At 37.4% G+C, this 24,399-nt stretch overlaps 14 protein-coding genes across 14 annotated transcripts; 5 read left to right on the forward strand and 9 right to left on the reverse strand.

Moving 5' to 3' along the window:
- Positions 1 to 371: 371 nt before the first annotated feature.
- Positions 372 to 3,032, forward strand: C9374_001215 (uncharacterized protein; the record flags this gene model as incomplete). Its single annotated transcript, XM_044687883.1, has 1 exon — positions 372 to 3,032. One exon carries the CDS (start codon positions 372 to 374, stop codon positions 3,030 to 3,032), a length of 2,661 nt encoding a protein of 886 aa, XP_044551613.1.
- Positions 3,033 to 3,735: 703 nt separating this feature from the next.
- Positions 3,736 to 5,912, reverse strand: C9374_001216 (uncharacterized protein; the record flags this gene model as incomplete). The annotated part of the gene is made up of 2 exons (XM_044687894.1): positions 3,736 to 4,192; positions 4,243 to 5,912. 2 exons carry the CDS (start codon positions 5,910 to 5,912, stop codon positions 3,736 to 3,738), a joined length of 2,127 nt encoding a protein of 708 aa, XP_044551614.1.
- Positions 5,913 to 6,505: 593 nt separating this feature from the next.
- Positions 6,506 to 8,467, forward strand: C9374_001217 (uncharacterized protein; the record flags this gene model as incomplete). The annotated part of the gene is made up of 1 exon (XM_044687905.1): positions 6,506 to 8,467. One exon carries the CDS (start codon positions 6,506 to 6,508, stop codon positions 8,465 to 8,467), a length of 1,962 nt encoding a protein of 653 aa, XP_044551615.1.
- A 217-nt stretch (positions 8,468 to 8,684) lies between these two features.
- Positions 8,685 to 10,142, reverse strand: C9374_001218 (uncharacterized protein; the record flags this gene model as incomplete). Its single annotated transcript, XM_044687916.1, has 1 exon — positions 8,685 to 10,142. One exon carries the CDS (start codon positions 10,140 to 10,142, stop codon positions 8,685 to 8,687), a length of 1,458 nt encoding a protein of 485 aa, XP_044551616.1.
- A 142-nt stretch (positions 10,143 to 10,284) lies between these two features.
- Positions 10,285 to 10,806, reverse strand: C9374_001219 (uncharacterized protein; the record flags this gene model as incomplete). The annotated part of the gene is made up of 1 exon (XM_044687927.1): positions 10,285 to 10,806. One exon carries the CDS (start codon positions 10,804 to 10,806, stop codon positions 10,285 to 10,287), a length of 522 nt encoding a protein of 173 aa, XP_044551617.1.
- A 427-nt stretch (positions 10,807 to 11,233) lies between these two features.
- On the forward strand, positions 11,234 to 11,995 carry C9374_001220 (uncharacterized protein; the record flags this gene model as incomplete). Its single annotated transcript, XM_044687939.1, has 2 exons — positions 11,234 to 11,599; positions 11,762 to 11,995. The coding sequence occupies 2 exons, from the start codon at positions 11,234 to 11,236 to the stop codon at positions 11,993 to 11,995; spliced, it is 600 nt and encodes a 199-aa protein (XP_044551618.1).
- Positions 11,996 to 12,259: 264 nt separating this feature from the next.
- Positions 12,260 to 12,679, reverse strand: C9374_001221 (uncharacterized protein; the record flags this gene model as incomplete). The annotated part of the gene is made up of 1 exon (XM_044687950.1): positions 12,260 to 12,679. The coding sequence occupies one exon, from the start codon at positions 12,677 to 12,679 to the stop codon at positions 12,260 to 12,262; it is 420 nt and encodes a 139-aa protein (XP_044551619.1).
- A 373-nt stretch (positions 12,680 to 13,052) lies between these two features.
- Positions 13,053 to 13,875, forward strand: C9374_001222 (uncharacterized protein; the record flags this gene model as incomplete). The annotated part of the gene is made up of 2 exons (XM_044687961.1): positions 13,053 to 13,140; positions 13,274 to 13,875. The coding sequence occupies 2 exons, from the start codon at positions 13,053 to 13,055 to the stop codon at positions 13,873 to 13,875; spliced, it is 690 nt and encodes a 229-aa protein (XP_044551620.1).
- A 214-nt stretch (positions 13,876 to 14,089) lies between these two features.
- C9374_001223 (uncharacterized protein) lies at positions 14,090 to 14,648 on the reverse strand (the record flags this gene model as incomplete). Its single annotated transcript, XM_044687972.1, has 2 exons — positions 14,090 to 14,317; positions 14,499 to 14,648. 2 exons carry the CDS (start codon positions 14,646 to 14,648, stop codon positions 14,090 to 14,092), a joined length of 378 nt encoding a protein of 125 aa, XP_044551621.1.
- A 219-nt stretch (positions 14,649 to 14,867) lies between these two features.
- Positions 14,868 to 15,383, reverse strand: C9374_001224 (uncharacterized protein; the record flags this gene model as incomplete). Its single annotated transcript, XM_044687983.1, has 1 exon — positions 14,868 to 15,383. The coding sequence occupies one exon, from the start codon at positions 15,381 to 15,383 to the stop codon at positions 14,868 to 14,870; it is 516 nt and encodes a 171-aa protein (XP_044551622.1).
- Positions 15,384 to 15,567: 184 nt separating this feature from the next.
- Positions 15,568 to 15,885, reverse strand: C9374_001225 (uncharacterized protein; the record flags this gene model as incomplete). The annotated part of the gene is made up of 1 exon (XM_044687993.1): positions 15,568 to 15,885. One exon carries the CDS (start codon positions 15,883 to 15,885, stop codon positions 15,568 to 15,570), a length of 318 nt encoding a protein of 105 aa, XP_044551623.1.
- Positions 15,886 to 17,179: 1,294 nt separating this feature from the next.
- On the reverse strand, positions 17,180 to 19,630 carry C9374_001226 (uncharacterized protein; the record flags this gene model as incomplete). The annotated part of the gene is made up of 1 exon (XM_044688004.1): positions 17,180 to 19,630. One exon carries the CDS (start codon positions 19,628 to 19,630, stop codon positions 17,180 to 17,182), a length of 2,451 nt encoding a protein of 816 aa, XP_044551624.1.
- Positions 19,631 to 20,831: 1,201 nt separating this feature from the next.
- On the forward strand, positions 20,832 to 21,800 carry C9374_001227 (uncharacterized protein; the record flags this gene model as incomplete). Its single annotated transcript, XM_044688015.1, has 1 exon — positions 20,832 to 21,800. One exon carries the CDS (start codon positions 20,832 to 20,834, stop codon positions 21,798 to 21,800), a length of 969 nt encoding a protein of 322 aa, XP_044551625.1.
- A 465-nt stretch (positions 21,801 to 22,265) lies between these two features.
- C9374_001228 (uncharacterized protein) lies at positions 22,266 to 24,386 on the reverse strand (the record flags this gene model as incomplete). The annotated part of the gene is made up of 1 exon (XM_044688026.1): positions 22,266 to 24,386. The coding sequence occupies one exon, from the start codon at positions 24,384 to 24,386 to the stop codon at positions 22,266 to 22,268; it is 2,121 nt and encodes a 706-aa protein (XP_044551626.1).
- Between the last annotated feature and the right edge of the window lie 13 nt (positions 24,387 to 24,399).

Raw genomic sequence — 24,399 nt, forward strand, 5'->3', positions numbered from 1 at the left:
TCCTCTCCATACTTGGTGGTTTGTTGTTGCTTCGTTGATCAAGAGGTCGGAGTCACATATTTCGAATCAACAAAAAACACCCTAAAAATAATTCCGTGCCACCATCAACAACCTTATCAACTGCATCACACACCATCAACAACAAACTCGTATTCAAGTGCGATCACACAACAACTGCATCACTAACACGTATATTGCTTCTTGTATGAGCAAATTTTAAAGAAACTCATACCCTAATTTTGTAGATTTCATTGAAATACAAAGACACTGCAAGACAATTTTGAGAGAGCCTTCTTGCGGTTGATTTTAATCAAAACGAGTTTTATTTATTCTTTCAAACAATCCATACCAGATCCATCAACAACAACAGCATGGGAGGCGGAGAAGTTTATGAGATTCACGCCATGACTTCCTCAGCAACAACCTCGGAGGGCATGACTTCTTCTTTCATTCCAATTCATCAAGACACACAACTTGTCAAATCTTCTCTCACAGTTGTACCATCGTCTTCTTCTTCATCACCACTACCACCACCAAATAACAACAACATGATTCGTGAGTATCCTCAACAAGATATTTACAGCAGCACACCACCACCACCACATTCGAATGGGATTTTTCCACCTCCTCCATCTTACTTATTCAATAGCCCACCACAAAAACGTGAAAGCCCACAAGAAGAAGAAGACTCCTCTATTCTTCAGCACCATCATCAACAGGTGAATGAAATTTCACTCTCGGACTCCAACTCCCCATCCTCATCGTCCTTTCTCTCATCGGTAGAGGTTTTTTGCAGCACTACTCCACCGAACGCTTCCCCCATTCACTCAATCACCACCAACGGTGCATCACCACAAAAGAAAAAGCCTTTACCGACAACAATAGGGATGATAAGAAAACCGTTGCCACCACGACCCACACAAACAACAACGGAAGTTGGCATCGTGTTTTCGCATCCATCAACGTTGAATAATAGTAGTGATGATTCTCATGGACTAGTTTATGTAAATAGCCCACCAAAAGTGTCATATCTTGATTATTCCGACACAAACTCTGTATATTCCCAAAATTCTACAACAATACCCAGTACCGCAAGTTATAATTATGAGCTTGCAAATATTAATCCCGAACCAATTTCACATATTTTCACCTCTGTTGATGGTAGTATGCATAGAAGCACATCGCTAGCCGGAATTCTGACGAACAGAAAACAAAATAATCCAAATTCATTAACCACGACACAGGAAGACATTCCTCGATCACATAGCCATGATAAACTCAGGTCGGACGACTCGGCAAAAAAACAACAGATTAATGCAAGCAACAACAACAATCGAAAAAACAAAAAAATATTTTACAACACGGAATTTTTGGAACGATGCGGATTCAGTAACAACTCGATCGAACAGCAACAGCTTAAACAGTTAAAGCAAGATGAAATACAAGAGGAACAAATACGACAAATGCACAATGAGCAAGAACGAAAACTCAAACAAACTGAAATGGAAGAGCTAGCTCTTGTCAACAGGACTCTGCAGCAGGAGTTCAGTTTTTCTGAATATCTAACTTCACAACCAAAATATTCGTGGGGTGACTTTTTTACTCACAACAAGAATGCATTTAGTTTGATACGGGCAATGGCTTCTCAGTGGTCATGGGGAGAAATGACTCTTGGTCTTGAATATTTTGCAAGAAGTCGAGCTAAAACGAAACGTGACTTTTCAAGTTTTATGTTAGAAGCTCAATTAGAGAAAATTCCTACATCAGAAATAGAAATTTGGAGACATTATGCCAGGCTGACGTATCAAGTATTTAGAGACTCAATTGAAGATATACCCAGAAACACTAGATTGGAGCTTCACAAGATTATTGCCTATGATAGGACACAGCAAGCCATGAGGCCTGGCTATTTTCTGTGTGTAGACGATTTCACCAAATCTATTCTTGTAATTTTCCGAGGAACCAAATCCTTCAGCGATATCTTGACAGACCTTCATTGCTCCTCCATTAAGTATAAATATGGTTACTGTCACAAAGGAATTCTCACAGCAGCAAAATATTTTGATTCCAACAAATTCATCAAGGAGGTAGTCAGACGAACATTAGATCATCATCCTGGATACAAATTGCGATTGTTAGGACATAGCTTGGGAGGAGGTACAGCTGCCATTCTGGCTACCATGTGGAAGAAAGAGTTTCCTGATATTCATTGTTATGCATTTGCATGCCCTCCTGTACTCTCACAAATACTTTCTGATGAATGTGCTGAATATGTTACGAGCTTTATCAATGGAGACGATTTTGTGACTCGGCTATCAATGACTGCCGTACACGAGCTGCGAAAAGAAGTTCAAAACTATCCTTGGAAGGAGGAAATGATGCGAGATATTCAAAACTCAATGATTGGGAAATTTGCTGCAGGCGTAAAGAATTATGCTTCTGGGCTTTTTAGCGGCTTATTCGGCTCAAAGAAACAAGAACAAGAGCAAATAGAGCAAGCAATTTTGGAATCTAAAAAGGAAGCTCAAGAGGAAAAATATTTGAACGAAAAAGAGGCACAAGAAGTGAAAAAGGCATTGGAAGAATCAAAGAAAATCTATTTATCGCAATCCAGAGACGAATTATCGACATCATCTTCGTCACAAGAACTGGCGGATAGTAATATAGGAGTCACAAACGAAGACACACAAAGCTCAGCATCTGAAGAGCCACTTTCTGCAGTTTCTTCTCAGTCGAGTCTGACTGATGAAAGTTTTACAAAAAAACGAACGCCCAAAAAGAAGAAGAAAATCCAACCTCCAGATTCTCCTCTGATCATTAATGATTATGAAAATCTTGTGGTGACCTTGTTCCCTGCTGGAAAAGTTTATCAAATAAGAAATATTAACGGAAAAGTATATATTAAGAGAGCCAAACAAGAGGAAATATCCACCATCATTTTAAGTGACAGTTACAAGGAGGATCACAGGATGATCAACTATTTAATCAACTTGGATGCGTTTAACATTACCACAGAAAGCACTGTAATATAATGTACATAGAAATTTTGGAAAGAATAAAACCATTAGAGAAATAAGAAGAGATTTGAGGAACGTCAATTCATCATGATTTTGTTCTTTGGAAATAATTGCTAAATTATCATTTTGCTGTTTCAGCTGTAGTAGTAGAATTATTTTTGATGTATGAGTCGTCAGACACAGCGAAGATTAAATTGTGGATTGGTTTTGAAAGTAACAAGAATCATGTTAGAAAAAGATCTCCACATTTATTAAGCAAAATGGCGAACATAGTCCATTGGTGGGATCCTGTTGCTGTAGCTCCCTTAACATGACCGTGTTAAATCAGTGCCAGTCAGGAAGCATTGGTCGCCGCCTGTGACTCGTTTCACAAAGGGCGTGGCAGACGTTCGACTATGTTTAAGTAATAATCATTTTCGCTGCACCTTTCTTTTTTTACAACAACTATCGAGGCGACAATTTGGAGTACCAGAGAGCAAGTGAACGGAGACTATTTATTGCAAACTAATACATGAACCTTTCTAAGTGGTTTTGAAACCTCAACGAGAACTTTCTGAGTATTCAAATTCCAAACAGTGACTTCAACGAGAATATCAGTTCGTGAGTTTCTTAAACATGTTGCTGCTTGAAGGTTGTTTCATTAAGCGAAGCAAAGAACCTCACACTCTGTTGCTGTGTTACCGTCATAATTTTGTATAGTATCTTTCAAAAGGAAAATTTAATTACACCTTGAAGAATATTTACACAAAATTGGTGCTTTTAAAAGCTTAATCAGCCAAATCCTCAAACATCTACCTTCTTTTCTCATAAGATCAATAAATGCATCTCCAGCCTCTGCAGGAGCATTATCAATATGTGTGACCACCTTTTTCAAAGCATCATAGCACTTTGTTCCAAAACCTGCTACACCTCCACACATGTACATGTGACCCTTGTTTGTCTTCAAAATATCATAGATTAATTGTGAGTGCTCCCAAATTGAATCTGAAATCATCTTTCCATGAGTGTGTGAGAAGGAAACATAAAAGTCAGAAATTAATCCATCCTTGAGAGCCATTTCAATTTCGTCCTTATAGATAATTTCTGTTTCATCTCTAACACCATACAAGAGCACAGAAGGTCCAAACTTGATGGATGGATTCTTTTGTTTCAAAACACGTCGCTCATCAATGAAACTAAATGGACCACAGTTAATAATCACAACATTCAAACAACAAGTACTTACGCCCTCATTGGTGCAATTCCAGTACCTCCTGCCAACATGAGAATAGGTGTCATTGGGTTTTGAGGTAATCTAAAGCTTGAAGTTCTTACTACAGATTGACAATAGTCGTGGGATTTTAAGGTTCCCAAATAGTTGGAACATAAACCATAAAATGTTCTACCGTCAGGTTGTGGCCAAACCAAAGGACTGAATGTTACTCGAAGAATCTGCTTTTCACCTCTCTTGATCCTCTCCTCGTTTTCCAAACGAGATGATGAAATGGAATAATATCTAGGTTGAATTTTTGGTAAAACACCAATTAGATCCTGCCATGTTACTCTAATTGAAGGAAACATTTCAAGAATATCTACAATGTTCAACATTCGGTTCTTAACTCCTGACAGATACTCTACGGAACGAAGTTGCTCAAGTTTAGCTTTCTCGCTTTCTTCAGTTGCTTTTTCAGCTAAAAAGGTTAACAAGGTAGGTGTGACAACACCATTCAAATCATAGAATTGTGACAAAACTTGATGTAGTGATACAGGTTTTTCAGGAGTAGCAACAAAAGGTGGACTTTCAATGCTACATGGTGGTGTTTGAAGAGTGAAAATGATTCTGTCCATTGGTGTGTCAAGCTTCAAAATCTTTTCCAAACGACGAAGCAGATCAGGTGAGTTCATTGGAAACAAGGCAATGTGATCTCCAGTCTCATAGTTGATTGGAGTATTGTCAATGGCAAACTCTAATTCTAATCTCTTTCTACTTGATCTAGGACACAAATTTTTAGCCGAGTCAATCAAAAGGCTATAAGGATTTTTTGGTGATACTGACTGTGAGCTATCGTACTCACGAATGAATTGCCTTAATTTGTCCCGATATTTTTCAAACTCTAGTGTCCGAAAAAAATACTTTCCATTGGAAGTTGTATCAGGAGGGAGACCTTCAGATTCCTTTGGCTTTTCTGGAGGAACGCTGCAAGTTTGAGATGTCGATGTGCCATTGTCTTGCTCTTTGAGGAATTGTACAAATTCATTTTTCCACACCTCAAAATCTGTTTCAATTCCTTCAGCACCACCATCGTCGCCTTCTCCTCTCTTGAAAACTAATGAAAGTCCTAGATCATTTAATCGTTTTTCCATCTTTCTACCAACTGCTTGATATCTTTCTGGAAAGTTTGCACTGTTTCCTAATCCAAAAATTGCATAATGAGGTTTTTTACCTGCATTCTGCAGTACTTTGGTTGAACTGTCGCTCATCAACCAATCATAAAATTGTTTTGCATTATCTGTTGGTTGACCTTCACCATAGTTGGACATGACAAAAAGGACCACATTGTACAGGCCATTTCCTTCTTGCATTCCAAACTCAACTGCCTTCTCTGGTTCAATGTCGTTCAAGTCTACAACTTTCACATTGGCCAACCATGGTTCCTTCTTTCCTAACAGTTCACTTCTCAAGCCCTCGGCAAACATTTGAGCTGTACCGGTTTGAGATCCGAAACAGATGAGCATGTTGGTTTTATCACTGCATAATCGATTAGAATGGAAGAGACGATTTACGGAGGAGAAGAAAGGATAGTCCAATGTGTTGTTTTTGACCACCGATGATGCTGCTTTACGGCTACTACTACCAACGTTGATACAACGACGAGATAACAAAGATGCTGATGATGAGAGAGTTGATTTGAACATTTTTTTGAGAATTAAAATTGGACATTCGCTTCCAGTAATAATATTACTCATTACCCATTCTACCGCAATAAAAGCAACATCAAATTTTTACTTTTCTTCATTAGGAAATTATTATTGCCTCGTTTCAGCTGAGCGAGAAACAATCACAAAGAATATCCTTTACTATCATGTTGCATCTGATTGAACCAACAATATTCTTCGTGCGTTGAAAAGGTTGAATCACCATTTTTTGACCAAAAGAAAATTTCAGTTGCTTTTATGTTGGTTTCGTTTACAAATTTTCAGGTCCATTTTTAGTAAAATTGTGTCTTCCCGTTAGGACGCTGGGAAGAATCTTACTTGTATGGTGAAATCAAGAAGCGAGACAATGGGTGATGACAAATTCTTCGAGTGTCGTCCTACATACAATTTCAGCGTTTGGGTGTTGTCGTCTCAATATTGAAGCTGGAATTGGTAATAAATTGGTCGACGAAAAGTACCAGACACTCTCAAACAGATTACAAAAAAAAAACCTCGATCAAAGGCTTGTTTTGCAATCAACACACACAACAACCAATTCCCTCTTCCAATACAACAACATCAACTCCAAAACCATGAAGGCCACACAAACTTTAAGAAGAGTTTTGTCTAACTCCAATGCCATGAAGAGTTTGATCAATCAAAAGAATGCTTCTTCCATGATGATCAATCGTGGTGCCAGTGTTTTGAAGATGACCGAATCTTCAACATCATCAAAGGCTAACTTCTCCACAAGAGCCATGTTCCATGCTTCTGCTCAACCTAACGCTACTGAAATGTTCTGTTATCAATGTGAACAAACACAAAATGGTACTGGTTGTACCACTGTTGGTGTGTGCGGTAAGACTCCATCTGTTGCTGCTTTGCAAGACTTGCTCATTTACCAAACTCGTCAACTCTGTGTCTTGGCTCACTTTGCTAGAGCTAACATCAAGGACGTCTCTCAATTCGAAAAGATTGATGATTTTGTATTGAGAGCCATGTATAGTACTTTGACCAATGTCAACTTTGACGAAATGAGATTTGTTGAATTCTTGAAGGAATGCTCTGAATTGACTCAATTCGCCAAGAAGGAATTATTGAAAGGAAAAGTGCCAACTGAATTCAGTGAATTGATGACTGTTACCAGCACTGATGCCGAAATGGATCGTATCTTGTCTTCTGCATCCTCTGTCTCTAGTCCAAGCACTCAACAACTCATTGAAATGGGTAAGACTGTTGGCGTTCAAGCACACCACAAGCACTATGGTGTTGACACCAATGCTATTCGTGAATTGTTGCAATATGGTATTAAGGGATTGTGTGCTTACACTGAGGAAGCTGCTCTCTTGGGTAAGAAAGATATCGCTGTCAACGATTTTATTCGTGAAGCAATGTGCTTCTTGGGAGGTGTTAGTCCAGACGGAAAGCTTGATCCTTCTCAAGTCGGTGACGCTCTCACCCTCGGTTTGAAGTGTGGTGCCATTAACGTTAGAACCATGCAATTGCTCGATGAAGGTGGTAATGAAAAGTTTGGTACTCCTTCACCACACAAGGTTCGTTGCACTCCAGTTCCAGGCAAGTCCATTGTTGTCTCTGGTCACGATATGGGTGATTTGCTTGCCATTTTGAAGCAAACTGAAGGAAAGGGTATCAATGTGTATACTCACGGAGAGTTGTTGCCAGCTCATGGTTATCCAGAATTGAGAAAGTACAAACACTTGGTTGGTAACTATGGTGGTGCTTGGCAAAACCAAAAGATGGAATTCTCGACCTTTAAGGGAGCCATTGTTATGACAACCAACTGTATTATTGAACCTCGTAAGCAATACAAGGACAGAATCTTCACAACCTCTGTGGTCGGATGGCCAGGTGTCACTCACATCAAGAACAGAGACTTTACACCAGTAATTGAAAAGGCATTGGCTGAACCAGGATTCCCAGATGAAGTTGCTAACGAACCAGTTCAATACACAACCACTGGTTTCGGTCACAAGACTGTCTTGGGTATTGCCGACATTGTTATCAACGCTGTTAAGAGAGGTGACATTAAGCGATTCTTCTTGATTGGTGGTTGTGACGGTACTGAAGGTGAAAGAAGCTACTACAAGTCCATTGCTACCTCACTTCCAAAGGATAATGTCATTTTGACTTTGGGATGTGCCAAGTACAGATTCAATAAGATTGATTTTGGTACTATCACTACTAAGGATCCAAAGTCCAACAATGACGTTTCTCTTCCTCGTCTCCTTGACGTTGGTCAATGTAACGATGCTTATAGCGCAGTCGTTATTGCCTCTGCTTTGGCTGAAGCTTTCGGAACTAAGGATTTGAACGATTTACCACTTAACTTTGTCATCTCATGGTTCGAACAAAAGGCTGTTGTTATCTTCTTGACAATGCTTCACTTGGGTTTGAAGAATGTCAGAATTGGTCCAAACCTTCCTGCATTCCTCCCTCCTTCTACAATTCAAATGCTTGTTGAAACATTCAAGCTGCATCCAATCATGTCTAAGGATCCACTCACTGATTTGGAACTCATGCAAAAGGGTCAATAAACAATTTCTGTTCTAAGTTATAATTAAAATTTTACCTGAAATTGAGTCGCGTTGAGCAAAATCTATCTTCATCATGAACTGGTCATGCAAGTCACGAGGAGTTAGGGTTGTAAGGTAAAAAGATTTAAGAGACCAATTTCACATTAACAATTTAGGTGGACCATGGCTCAGTAAATCCTGTTGCTGGAAGTTTCCAGGCTCCATAAATTGGAAGGCTTTATTGGGATCTCTTGTTCTTCACCTCTTGAGCCAATCTCTTCATTTCGTTCAGCTGTTTGGCGCATGACTTGATAATACTGTCTTGTCTGTCCATAACTGCAGCAATAGATAAATCACGAGTGTCATGAATGAACGGGTTGAATGAAGAGAGGAAAGGAGCAGTATTGTGAAATGAAGTACCACCACTATTGCTTGTAAAGTCCACAACTGTTGTATCTGAATTTGTCGTTGTGGATGATGTTGTAGCTGGTTGTTGTTGAATTGGATGTTCATCAAATGTCAATAATTCTGTCTCATTGTTATTGTTAGTATCGTTTGATGAATCTCCATTGGCCATCATCAAATTGTCAATGACATCAAATTCCTCATCCTCAATGTTGTTGTCTCCTTCCAACTTTCTCTTGCTCACCATTAGTTCGTACTCTCCCAACAACTTGCTGTAAATGCCTCCAACAACCATTGAGGGTAAGGCAACAATAATTACACCTGACAAAATTGTGAAAATGGCAATAATTCTTCCAAGTGGCGTAATTGGAGCCATGTCACCATATCCTACTGTGGCAATTGTAACAATACTGTACCACATACAAACGAGAATATTAGAAAAGGGTGACGATGTTCCATCTGGTCGAAGCCATTGTCCAGATTTGAGATCATATTTTCCACGTTCTGCATAATATACCAATGTGCTACATATCAAAGCACCCATAAAGACAAGAACAGCAAGAGATAGTAGCATATCCAATGATCTTCTCAAAGAAACAATCAGTAACTGGAATTTTGCTGAATATCTTGTCAATTTGATTAACCTCAATAATTTCAATACTCTAAATACAGTCAATACTTGTAAATTGATATTAACCCATGAGCTACTGTCACTCAAATAAATTATTAAATCAAAATAGAATGGTACAAAACTGGCAGCGTCAATTAAATTAGCTGGTGCTTTAACGAAATGTCTAAAATCTCCCCAAGTTCTCACATATGCTGCCATTCTTAAAAAGTATTCAGTCATAAAGCACAAGGATAAAAAACCAGTAATTGAGAGCCACATGACTTCAAAAGGAAAGAAAAATGGAAATGATCTCAGCACCAAACATAAAGTTTGAATAACCGTTAGTAAGGACGTTATAATGGTAACGATCATGGCAACATACGACGATCGTGGATGCTCCAGTATAAGATATAATTTTTGTCTCCATGTTCGCTCCTTCCAATTTTGTGGAATGCTTCTGATGATGTTAATTGTTCTTCTACTTCGGAATAATCGTGAGTTTTCAATGACTTCCAATGCTTTTTTCTTTTCTGCTTCTTCCTGTTTGAATTTTAACTTCGTATTTCTCAATTCAGCTTTTGATGCTTCTTTTGCCGATGTTGGTTGTTGATCCTTGTTCGAGGATGCTGCCTGTGATGATGTTGTAGAGGCAGTCGGAGAAGGAGGTGCTCGTTCACTCATTTTTGTTCGTGTTGATGCAATCGGAGTGTTCACGGCCTGTTGCGACAACGATGACACCCATTCAACAATTCTCGGAAAAGAAAAACAATGAATTGATAATTTATGAAAGGTTTTTTAATTATTGTTGTTTTATGGGAGCAATTTACTTCTTTGACTTCTTTTGTTGGATCTTCTTCAAGTAGAAGGCCAATTCAGCACCTTCCAAAAGGTGTCCGTCAGCACGACCAACTTGACCTGGTCTAGATCTGATACGGGCCAACAATCTACCAGTGGACAATTGTTCTCTGAGGAGTGGATCGACTTCTGGAGCCTTCTTTCTGTTTTCCAAAACCTTAGCCTTGGCCTTCTCATCCATCTTTTCCAACAAGTCTTCCTTCTTCTTACCGAGGGAAATACCGTATGTCTTTTCATAGAATTGCTTGAATGGAGAAGCATCAACCAAAACAATAGCACCCTTGACAATAGCCTTGGTTCTGACCAATTCGTTGTTGGTGGCGTTGTAAACAACGTCCATGATTCTGGTTGGTGTTGACATAGCTTCACTTCCCCAAGCAAAGTTACCACTGTTCAATCTGAGAGCTCTAACCTTGTAGTTACCACCTCTGACTCTCACCATGGTAATCTTAGTCTTGCCCATCTTGGTGTTGGCAGAAGCTCTACCCATTTCGAACTTTCTCTTCTTTCTGTGGATCTTTCTCTTACCACCGGTTACACGCTTCTTGTGCAAATTGCTCTTTGTGATACCCACTATTGAAGTTTAGAAGTAATAGTCATGATGATAGGTGTAGTTTAATTAGACAAGGCAGCAAGTTTAATACGGCGTTGTGCAAAGAATGAGCATACGTACTTGTTTAATTTTGGCGTATTTTTTTTCAACAAATTTTTTAAAAATTTTTGGTCAACCACTTTTACAACGAAAGCTGGCCGTATTAAAGCAAAGGCTCATGTGCACAAAACAACTCACAATCCTTTCGTCTGTACCAATTACTGCATCGCTAATTAGACTGTATGTACAATAATATGTGAATAGCCAGTATCAAAAATCGAGCCACACCTGTTCTTTATCTGTTTTTCATTACACACAACAAAAAATGTCGACCACAAACAAAACCACTTTTGACTCACCCACACCCTATTATAAAGCTCTCTTTCATACTTTCAAATTTCCTTTCGCTACAACAAATGGTGTATTCATTGGAAAAAAGGATTCCGATGATCACGTAATTATTACAGATTGTGTTCCTTTGTGCCACTCCGTTTCTTCGATATGTACACTTCCATTGCTTGAAATGGCTTTGATTCAAATCGATGCCATCATAGGAGAGGATCAATCAATAGTTGGATATTATTTTGCACAAGATGTCGTTCCCGATACCTCTTCTGTTGAAATACCCTCAATTCATCTTTCCGTCTTTTCGAAAATTTGTGAAAATTTCTCAGGTGCTTTACTTTGGATGGTATGTATGACAACAATATTTGATTTTATTCAGCAACATGTGTGGATGTTATGTTTTACATTATTTCTTTCATGTGCTGTTGCATTTATGAAACACCCCACAACACTCCTTCGATTTTCTCACAATTCTTGACAACTTTATTCCTCAAAATGAATCAAACAGCTTGACAGCAGAAAACTTTCAGAACTCTCCAACACATTTGTTTTCAAGACATTCTACCTAAAATCACCAGGTAAGGTGGCACCAGAATCTCAAAAAGGTGACAACAAGGGTTTATCACAACCAGACTTGGAAAAACTGGCCACATATTTTGAGAACAGAACTTTTGATTCAATTGTTGACTTTGAGATGCATGCTGATAATTTATCCTTGGATTTTATGAATAAATCATTGTAAGCTTGATAATTTCATTTATTTAGACTAGTTGATAGTGCCAATTCTTGTTAAGCACAAAAAACTCCCTGTGCTGCTATTACGATATGGAATAATGAGCTATGTTTGAGTACATTGATATTGGAAGGAAGGGACAGTAAATAGCGATAACACTAAATTTGTGATGATGTTGTCGACTTTGGAATACTATTAAAAATTTGAAAATAGAAATAAATGTGTAGGAATTATATATTATCTCAAAGTCATCAATTACTATTGTTTTTGAAGTTAATGCTTTCTAATGAATTTAACTCCACAGTATTTGCAACGCTCGGGAGTCTCAAAATTCACTCTAATATATTCTGTTGGATGTCCCATTCCGTTTGAGTGGAAGCCATTACACACAGCTGTTTGTCCTTCAACTTCAATAGGAGGAAGAGCTTCTAAATCCAAAAATTCAGCAGATGGATCTGTGAAGTCTTCAATCATCTTCCAATGTTGCTTTGCAGCATCTTCTAGTTTATAATTTTCTTCTTCAGCAGTTTTTTGAATGTAGAGAGTATTGCCGTGGCCTCCGCTATTACGAATCATGGAGGATGAAAAAGTAGCACGCAATGATGCCGATGATGAAGCAATAAATAAATTATTGTTGTTGCCGTGCTTGATGAGGGCCAAAGTAACACGCGATGATCTTGAGAGAGAAATCATTTTTTTGAAAAAACGAACTTTTTAGCTGGATAGAGAAGAATAAATTTAATGGTTTAATTAGAAAATAATATTATTGCTTGATCAAAGATTTTAAACAACTTTACAACGGTGTTGACACAGGTTAGATGCCTTGAACCATTGGCAAGAGCGTTATTTTAAAAGCCCATGTCATCTTTTCCCTCTCTTAACGTTGCTGCTGCAGCCATTCATGGCCTCATCTCTCCTTTTGGATATTTACAGTGCTCAGTCAGTTCAACAATATTCGTTTCCCACTCCTCAAACAGTGACCATTAACTAGTCGATTGGATAACGAACATTACCCATGAATCTATTATTATTACTACGAACTTTTCCAATCAATCTAAATTAAAAAATGCTCTCTTCATCAAAGCTCCTTTTCAAACGAACCTTCATTGCTGGTGGACTCAAGTCCACTTGTTTGGTGACCTCATCATCGTCCAGTAAGTATATCAAACTCGCCCGTGAGGCTAACATTCTTTAAACTCTTTACTCCGAACTTTGTTCTTTAATTTCGACTCCACCATCACATGTTTATTCATGAATTGGGATTTATAACACTTTCTACAACAATAGAACTCGCCCGACAAAAGATATTTTCCAACAGCAACATTACAATGCATCACAATGCTGCAAGCAATAACTCGCAAATTAGAGAGAGGCAAAAACTTCTCTTCATTGAACATCCAAATCATCCAGATAGAGTCTTTTTGATACCAACAATTAATAATGGAAACCCTCTTTCAATGAATTTACTCATGACTGATATTCAGGAGTCTCTTGCTGACCATGAAGTATTTTCAGGACATCAAGAAAAGAAGGTAGTGGATCATGACAACTTGAATTATCCAAAGGATCATCACAAACGAATTGTAGATATTATTTCTCAAAAATCATTCAAGGAAGAATCAAAAGACCCATTGGATGCACTGTTCAAAAGCAATGAGGCTCTTTCAACACTTTGTCCCGTGACTAAAAACAAGCAATTACTTCATCAAGAGAGGATCATACCAAGAAACGACGCAAAATCGATATCTGGGCAGTCAGACAGGACCTCAAAACAACAGCATAACAAGACTTCTTTAAAGTCTTCATCATCATCTTCATCATCCAGTGCTGCAAACGCTGCATCCAATACTAATGTTCCCAACACAGATAGTGGAGATGAAAACAAATAATTCATGGCGAAAACTTGAACACAATTTTGTCATTTATGAAGAGAGCGAGCAACTCTTCCTGGTTATTGTAAATTTATCACTTTCCTGTTGAGGAAAACATGTATTTTTGTTTAGGTGTGAGCTTGTACAGTTTGCTCACCACAACACTTATTCTACTAGTACATAATTCATATTAAATAGTTTATTAAAACTTTCTTCATTTCCCCAAACTGCTTTACTTTTCTTTGAAAATCACGTTTCCATCTACAACTTTCCATTCCAATTCCTTTAAGAAATCAACTTCGGTCACTTGATCGAAAGTGAGCTTGTTTCTCAGAGATGTCGAAAGCCAGAAGGGAGTTAAGGTCTCTCGAACATTCTTCCATTGTTTCTCTGCTTGAGAAATATGCTCTTTAGCAGCTTTTTCTCGGATATTTACTTGATTCGCTTCGGGTGATGAAGTCTTTCAACAACAAATTCATGATGAAACAATAATTCATTTTCGTTCATTTATCATCAAACAACATGACGATTTTTCCGTAATACGCATTCACAATCAATACAATAACAACCAATCAAAAAAGATAAATGTGATGATGATTTGAATTATGGTTGCTGAAGCTAGTTCGACGATATCTACGTACCGCTGATGCAAGACTGTACACAAAAACGAGAGGAATTCCCAAAAAAACAATTCCATTCACGGACCGCAATATCTGAAGTTTAGTGAAAGGTCCTTTGAAGAGAGAAGGACGTGCTTCGCCTGCAGAAATAAAATTCTTCAAGTTTTGCATTTTTGTTTGATGAATTTTCTTGGTGCTGCTTTGCAAGCCACAATTCTTCTTCCACGTTATCGAAGATTGAGACTCTCAAACAAGTAAATCAATCTTGATTGTCCCACCAGAACGCTACTACTTGCATCAAGAATTAAAGTGTGGTGTACTCTCAAGAAGTAAACGATTGCATGGTCGTAATTGAAAGGTGCAACCAAACAGATCACACACAAGAGTTTATTACAGGTTGAGTAAATTGTTCAATGAAATTCGTTGTGTTTTGAAACAAATTTCCTTAATGTTCTCATTGCTTTGATTCACAATGATATTTGGCATTTGATAGATTAAATCTATCGATCGTTGGAGAATCTTCTCCTGTTCACATAGTTGTGTCAAGTTGTTGTTGGCTTGACTCGTTGTTTCTACAATGGCTACATCACTATCATTGGAAGGATCTTTCGAGGTATGAATCAAATCTCGAACTTCTTTTAGTTCTTGATTGAGTGCTTCCAATCGACGGTAAGGCCATCTCGAAATACCCATTTCCTTTTTAACTCTTTTGAGTTTTGACTTGGAAATGTTCATTTCTTTCGCTGCCTCTTCTTCCTTAATGGAAAAGTATTTACTAATTTCCATTCTGTCAATGGATCGACAACATCTAGTCTTTCTCTTCTTTGTAATGGATGATTGAGGTCCTGGAATTGCATCCGTGTCACTCATTGAAGAACCACATGAGGTCATGGTCGATGTGGTCATGTTACTATTTCTTGAAAGGTAGAAGACATGGATGAGGATCTTCTATTTCTGTTCATATCGAATTGTTGACTCAACATGGAGGTTTGATGTTGCTGAGAGGATATTCTCACAACTTTGGTACTTGTATATCCTGAAGGACTTGTACTAGACGATGCAGGAGGTAACAGAGGTGATTCCTGTTGCATCATGTGGTAGAGGTGTTTGGACATGGATGGTGAGTGGTGCTGGAAGTTGTTACTACTACACCACCACTCTCACTAGTATTAGTAGTACCATTCTGTATGAGATGTTGTGGTAGTGTTGGTGAAATGTCTTTTAGGAATGGAAGAGCATTCTTTCGAGGCGTTGTATTCATGGTTGTATTGAGTGAGGATGGTGCAGTCGACGTGGTGTTGGTAGTTCCTTTCTGACCCTCGTAGATAGCAATGGGTGAGTGAGTCGTCGTCGTTGTCGTCGTCGTCGTGTTAGGTAACGAGAGTGCTGTGAGTGTGTGTCGTTTCATGGTCGTGTACTGCAGTTGAAAGTTGTTTCGATTATATTCACACACAAGAGTTTTGTTGTTTTCGGTTCGATTTGTTTTTTTTGAGTTTGTTGGATTCAGTTTGAAGTCCACAATGAAGCTTTAAATACCATACATGCTCTCTGATTCATGAATCAAAACACAAGAGATGATTCAAACTCTTCCAACGCCATGCAAAAACGATACAAATACGTAAATTCATAGCAAGAGATTCATGGGAATGGATAATGAACTGCATTAACAATTCAAATATATCCAATGAATACCAAATATAGGACCACGATCATCGGAAAAAGTAGAGCATTGGTCGAAGGGTTATTTGGTGAGATTGGTAGGAGAATGGCTCTTTTAGTCATTGATTTGAGGTTTACGTGTTTTAGAGCTGTAAAAGAGACTTCATTGACTCATGAGCTCTGATTTAGGTCGACGTTTGAACTCATGAGGGTCAACGTTGTATTGAGAGAATTATAAACATTTGTCAACTGCTCATTAGAACAGATTATCGAGAGTCTCAATTTGTTGTAAAAAGTGAATGAATCATGTTCTAAATTCATCCTGCTCCATGATCACCATTCGCATGCATGAAAATACATTGAGAGATAAGGAGCAAATTGAAGGCGCACTTTAACAATGTTTCGATACCCAATATCGTCATCTCGAAAATAAGTGTTGATTTGGAATCGGAAATGCCAAAATGTTGCTGACTTTTGAACCTAATTGACTTGTTTTGGATAGTTGGATCATTTCAAGTCTAACTCTTAGCCAATTCAAAGAGTGAGTTTAGTAATGAGGAATCATGTTAGAGATAAAAGAGTTTAGAGAAAGTATGTGTTTCAATTGTTGATTGGTGATGATGAATAATGAATCTTACAAATGAAAGTTATATGAAATGCATTATACGAAGCTTCGAAATGAGTGACATTGTTTTAAAATGTTGAATGCCAGCAGTAATAGGAATGCAGAAAATGATTTGTAATAGGGTTGAAACAAAAAACTCGTACCGCCTGAATGACATTTCTCAAGATGGTGACTTCTCTTCAAGTGGAGATAACACTGTACTTGCACGTTCGATTGTGTACTGAATTTACAGTAGTAGGTTGTGTATTTTGAACCTTTGCAAAGTACCAGAGTGTGGTTTGTTCTTGAATTATCAATGCAAGGGGTTCCATATACGAGTGTGTTGAGGTGCTCTAAGGCTCCGACTTTGTCAATAAAAAACCACACCGCATCAGTTGTATACTTTTGGGAAATTTCATGAGAGAATGAGTGTCCAACATTAATTACTAGTAGAAATGATGATATCAGAAAGGGTACAACTTGTCCTCAAAGTATTGGTCATGTACTGGTTGATGATCTGTTGTCTATTATTTCTTTCCATAATCTTCTCTACGAGAAATCGTTCTCCAACATGATTGACAGTTCCAAACGAAAAGCTATTGTAATAATATTCAGAGTACCAATCAATGGAGGTTAAATTCCAATTCAATTGCATTGCTCCAAAAACTTGAATCAGATGAGAAGTAAATTCATCTTCTTGTTCTGAATTTTCAAATTGTACACAATTCTCAAGTGTTTTGTATTCGTCATGGGAATAGTCCAATCGAATTTCTTGAACACTCTTGTTCGTGATGATAAAATCTGAAAGAATGTCCACTGATTTCAATACGGCGTATGGAAGATACAAACTTGTTAGTACCTTATGATACATTAAGGATCGTAATATCAATTCTGTATGGTCATGACTTTGAAAACAATGATCTGAAAAATGTAATGACTTCAATCCCAATTTAAGAGAAGAGTGTTTTTCTTGTGCGATGAGAGAGTTTGCAATGGCCTGAACACACTGACCACTCAATGTTTGGTTGTAATAATCAATCTCCAAACATGTTAAATTGGGAAATTTTCTCAAATCTAACAAGGAAGGAATCAATTGTTCTGCAACTTGTTGATTCACTGTTCGCAGGATGACTTTTTCTAATTTGTGACACACGAGTTGGGAGTTGTTGAAGAGAGAACTCCAACATTTAACAATCTCGCTCCATTCCTTCTTGGAAGATTTCTCTTCATCATCAAATCTTGTTAGAGTCAATGTTGTGATTGTTGAGGAGTTCATAATGATTTCAGAGAGCGACTGTATGATATTCTGATCCACATCTAGATGTATACTCAAGGTCAGATTTTTAACGTTGGCAAATAAGTGAGGACGAATAAGGATATGATTTTCTAACGAAAGATTCGCTGAAATATCACATGCTGATACCAACTGATGGTCAATACAGAGCTTGATGTCATCGTCACTCCAATCGCTGCACAACGTTTTTACGTGATGTTTGAACATGTGACACTTGCATTCGGAACTTAATGGGTGCATGTAAAAGTATTTGTAATGAAATTCATGTATACTCATAATTTCTTTTTCCATTCTGCTTTGAAGGTCCCCATAACGTTCAGATAATTCTTCTCTGGCTTCGATGTTGATGTCAATTGATTTTACATGCTTATTTCGAAGTAGAAGAGAAACCAACTCCACATGGTCCACAGAAAGGTCAATGTCAGAGGATAGAAGAACGTTTTTGAGCTTTGGCGACTTGAGTAATAGTTTCAGTGTCTCGATGGTTTCATGTGAAGCGTTCTCCAAAAATCTAAAGGTGGAATTCTTTTCCTCGTAGACATAAATTTCTAACGAGGAAATTGAGGAGGATGAATTAATGGCTTTCAACAGAGCGTTGGAATAATTTTCACGTGACAGCGAAATTCCAGAGATTACCACTCGCTTCAAACTCTTCTTATTTGAAATCATGTGACAGAGAGCCTTTACCGATGAATCATGCACCAATACCAAATTAGATAAATCTATGGAATAAATAGTCTTATTATTCTCTATTCCTTTTAAAAGTTCAACAAATTGATGAGGAGAGTTTGGATTTGGTCCTTGCAAGTCTCTTGTAATAATGAAATAGGTCATGGTAGAATCGATGATACCTTTTGAAAATACGTCTGCACATGCATGATCACTGAGAAGATATTTACTCGTGGCCACAATGTCATGCTGAGTAAAAATGTCAATAAATTTCTCAAATATTGTTAATGGCTCAATGGTCAATTTTTGGCCACAGCTATTTGCAATAGTCTTGAGAAAATTCTTTCGTGCATTCTTAAATTGTGTCAGCGTATTTTCTTCATCATGATGATTTTTCTTATTTCCAAAAATGTATTTTTCACACAATTCACATCTCAATTCCGGAATGATCATTTGTCTCCTCTGCAATAATCCACTGCTTGACTCATAATTCGGATGATAATTTTGATAATCTTTTTTAAATACTGTGCACATCCAATGTTGAATCACAAGCCATCCTTCTTCACCAATATTCCAATCTTTGGTGTCTTCATCTTCATTCCAATTTCTCTCTATTCTTGGAAAGCATGCTTGTTTCGGAGTACTGTTCTGTACGAGCTCCATGAATGCTTGAAAATCACTGTGAGACATTTCTTGTGATCTCACAACGCATTCGTTGCTAGTACTCTCATGATGATTGGTTTGCTTTTTTCTTTTTCGTTCTAATTTCTTTTCCATATGAGCCTTGTAACAATTTTGATAAAATTCTTCCATGACAAGTACTTGTAGCCGATCGAGATGGAGCTGTTCTTCAAAGAATTGTCGAAGAGAAATGAAGGATGGAGTGTTTGATGAACACAAAGTTGTCGATGAAAGGTCTTCAGACATTTTTTGGTCATATAAAGTTGTGAATTCAAAACAATATTGTTGCTAATCATGATTCAATTCTGATTTGAACCTCAATGTTTAACGTAATGAAGAATAAACACACATTTTTCAACAAAAAACAAATGTTTACACGGAGAAGGTGGAGGTCAGTTATTACAACCAACAACGTGAGCATGACGATATTGTAGCTTTTGACTTAGACATTCTTGGAATCTTCTTTCATAGCACGCATATCTCTAATTTGACAACCAGTATAGATCATGTACATGCACAGAATATACATCTCAGGAGCAATGGAAATATTCTCTGTATTCGTTCGTTTCTCGTATATTGAAGCTAGCGCTGAAAAAACTCCAATGCTTAATTGCAACAATGCAGAATATGGTAGAATTGTTCTAAACTTGGGATACCATCCACTGAAATACAAGTACAAAAAGAAGTGATGAAAGGTATTTGAGAGAATGGGTGCCAAGTGTATCTCAGTCAACACACCAGAATGATGCTGAGCTTGGGGTGCGTAAAAGCTCATCCAAACCACACTCAACGTGGTGATATGATGAAATCGGAAATGTGCTCCAACTGCCCCTCTCTGATCGTGCGTCAGTAACACTAAAACAACGTCTAAAAATTCATAACATTTGGACAGATAAAAAACATAAACAAGCTCTTCGGAAAACCAACGGTGGAAGAAGAGAAAAACAATGAAAAAAATCCCAGATGCTATTCCGAAAAGAAAGTTGTTCCATCTCCCTATGGAAGAAAATATCTCGAAAGATTTCTTACGAATGTTGACAATATAAAATTCTAACAGATACGAGCATACCAAAAAGAATATTGACAAGCTCAGCATGGACTGAAATGATACGAGATAATATTGATGCATTTTTTTAGGTGGTTGGTTTTGTGAAATTGCATTGTGTCGTTTCACAGAATTGAAATGGGATCTGGAACAGTGACAAGCATAGAAAGTTTGTTGAATGCTGACCAACATGCTAGACAACAATGAAAACAACTACTCAGAGTAAAAAATAATTGGTGATAGTCGGGATTGAACCGACGACCAATGGCTTATTAGACCAACGCTCTACCGACTGAGCTATATCACCTTCACGTCAAAGATAAATCTGTGCAACTAAAATATTAGCGAACTGTATGACTTTGTTAAAGGACGTCTGGACCAAGTGGGGAGCACCAAACAAAAATGAAAAAACAACTTTCCCAAGCATCGTCGCAACTTGTTTCGAAAGCTCTCAAAACCCAATCAAAAATCCCGATATGCTTCTTTGGCACGAATCCTTCTTCATATCACCAAAATTTGAAACAACCATTTAGTAATAACCCAATTAATAATTTATTAACTTCGGAACAGAATCAACAAGACTCCTCCAAAACTACTCATTTTGGCTTCAAGACTGTTCTTGAAGATGAAAAGGAAAAATTAGTTGGAGGAGTATTTCATAATGTTGCAAGTCGTTATGATATCATGAATGATTTGATGAGTGGAACGATGCATAGGGTTTGGAAAGATCAACTCGTTCAGTATCATTACAAGCCTCAACCAGGAGGAACATATTTGGATGTTGCTGGTGGTACAGGAGATGTGGGTTTTCGAATTGTAGAAGCATTACGAAGATCATCTGAAGACTCTGGAGTTAAAAGTAAAGTCATCATTAGTGATATCAACCCTTCCATGTTACAGGTTGGCAAAGACAATGCTTCTCGATTGGGATTAGCTGCCACGTCTCCAACGGTAGACATTGAATGGCTTGAGGCTAATGCTGAGGATTTTACTGGAAAAATTGAAAGTAATTCTGTGGATGGGTATACCATTTGCTTTGGTATTAGAAATTGCACTCACATTGATAAGGTTTTGAGTGAGGCATACCGTGTGTTAAAACCTGGTGGTTGTTTCTGTTGTTTGGAATTTAGTGAGGTTCCTGACATGATTATTAGGTCTATTTATGATTGGTATAGCTTTAATGTAATTCCAAAGATGGGAGAAATTGTTGCAAACGATTACGATTCATATCAATATCTTGTTGAGAGTATTAGAAAATTCCCTAATCAAAGTAAATTCAAAGCCATGATTGAAGAGGCAGGTTTCAAGAATGTCAGATACACTAACTTGACATTTGGAGTAGTAGCAATTCACTCAGGTATTAAGCTCTAAGGGTAATTAGATTCATGGATTGGCAATAATATGAATGAATGAATGAATTTTGGATTTTTCAATTAATTCAATCTGACCACGAGCATTGCTTGTTTATTTGTGACCATGCAGGTCATTGTTTTTCTCTTCCCAGGGATGCTGTTGCTTTCTTAGTTTGACCTACCAACGACATGGACGTGGCAGTAAAATGAAAGGTCGATCTTAACAGTCGTCCAAGCAAACTCTTCCTTCCATTCACCATTGCAAAGATGACATTGACACTGAGCAGAGAAAATGCAACCAACAACGGTACAATCATGAGCAAACCAGCCACCACGACAGGCATTTCCACATACTTGCTGATAGTAAATCCAATCACAAACGTGGATAAACTAAAAAAGAATAACAGCAATAATACACCATCAGCAACCATCCATTTGAATTCATTGGTTCCTCTCCGTGTCATGTTCTTCTTCATTTCCAAACTCAAGCAAATATGCAACTGGAAAAGAAAACGAGTAAAATTAACGAGCCCACACACAATACTTTGAAATATAGATCCATGCTTATAACCGAAAGCCACAGCATACAAAATACAGTATAAAGAGCAAACAAAAAAGCCATACCACACAAATACCTATTATTTGACAATAGCATGTAATGTGTGTACACTCGATTGGAAAGCAAGAAATAACTCATAGCAGCAAATGGTGCACAAATGAATAAGGGAGACATGATCACAGCCCCTTTCCCAAACGTTTCTCTCATGAAATAGTTACTCATACTTAATTGAAAATTATTAAAAGCATGATATGAAATGGTTAAAGGAAACATTAATCTCATACATTGCAAACAAAGTGAAATCATGATACCCAGTAATACTACAAAAATTCCTGCATGTATGAGTGCTCGTCGAAGTATTTCTCCAATATAGACATGTTTTTTCACTCGATAGAAAAATTTGATATTCTTTGATTTGTATCGTTCTCGAATGTGAAACTGCTCCACAATATAGATCCAATCTCTAAATATTCGTAACATGATGGTCAATGGAATGTTACCAAGAATAGTCACTGAAATAATAATTAGACCAAAACAAAACATCCAAAAGTAATCAAATTCTGGAACTGTGAGAGAATCATATGACATTTCGTCATGAATGGCATTATCAATAGCTAAATATTTAACAAGTGCAAGTAACATGGAAATGATAATTAATAATATTGCGAATGGTAAATAGAACATTCGAGTGATATGATACATTTGATCAAGAGAGGTTGATCTCTCTTCCATAAATTGAGTAAAACGATGGTATTCATGTCTCACTTTTGTATAAATTTCAAACCAATTAAATCCAATTTCTTTCTTTTCAAGAATAATTGAAAATTTTCGATCCATAGGACTGTCACCATAGGAGAGAGCGTCATTATCTGAATTTGAGGAATCTTGATGCAATATTTTGCTATATTCTTCTTGTTGTTCATTGGAAGTAAATTCAAAAAACATAATTTTCAAAAAGAGAAAATCAACACTGTCACTAGAGACTCCAATTTGGTTAAATAATTTAGCAGGAGGAGTAATCGGATGTGGAAGTTTGTAATTGAGCTCTTTTTCTTTTGCTCTAAAATTGAGATAGGTATTTTGCACAAAATTCTTAAATCCAATACTATAGGTTTTGTAGTATTTGAGTGTATATTTAAATAGTAAAAAGTGAAGTAAATTTTGTTTGACATCAAAAGTGGGTAATTCCACAACAACAGTGGAAGGAGGTGGTGGTATATGTTCGGTTTGAGTGAGAGAATGATTTTCTTTTAACCGTTGTAATTCATGTTGTAAAATTTTGTAAAATGTTGAAACTGGCATGAAGAACATTTCTTCTTCAACAATTTGTCTCCATTGTTTGCAAACGAGACGAATTGTAATAAATAACTGATCATGATCGACAAAATGAAAAATTCTCAAACACACTTCTGGTGGCAAATATGATTTTTCAAATCCTTTTGGATTGGAATTTAAATGTAATTTATCTTGAATCCAATTTAATATAGAAAGTGGAGAAAATGCAGGAGTAGGAAATGAGGATGGATGTTGTGGTTCTTGATGTGAAAGGATCATGTCATGATCTCGAGATGAATGTGTTAAATTCGAATCGAGTGTATGCACTTTTTGTGTTACACAAACATCATTGGTGTGATCGCGAGGCATGATCATTTCTTGCTCGAGCACTAGGCTAGTAGGTTTCTCTTCATGGTCTTTATGAAGGGTGGTATTAGAATTTGTTGTGAAAAATCGAAGTGTGTTCGAATCATTTTCATCATTTGTGTGATGATTATTCGGAGTGAAAACTATTGTTGTAAATGGTTGTTCCTGTTGTTGTCGTTGTTGTTGTAGATCTAATTCTTCGGTTTGTATTGCGAAAGGGTCCATAATCCTTGTTGAATTCCATGTGGAATTTGTGTTGATGATTTCATCAATGCGTTGTGAGGTGTTGATGGAAATTTCTGTGTGTTCTGCTCTTTCATGAATCATCATCGTGTCCTCTTCCGATTTGGAGCTGGGTTGGATTCTCGGAGAGTCTTCTTCATCGAGTATTGCAACACGGACCATTTTTTCATGGTCG

This window comes from Naegleria lovaniensis (assembly GCF_003324165.1).
Source record: "Naegleria lovaniensis strain ATCC 30569 chromosome Unknown tig012, whole genome shotgun sequence".
NCBI classification, from domain to species: Eukaryota; Heterolobosea; class Eutetramitea; order Acrasida; family Naegleriidae; genus Naegleria; species Naegleria lovaniensis.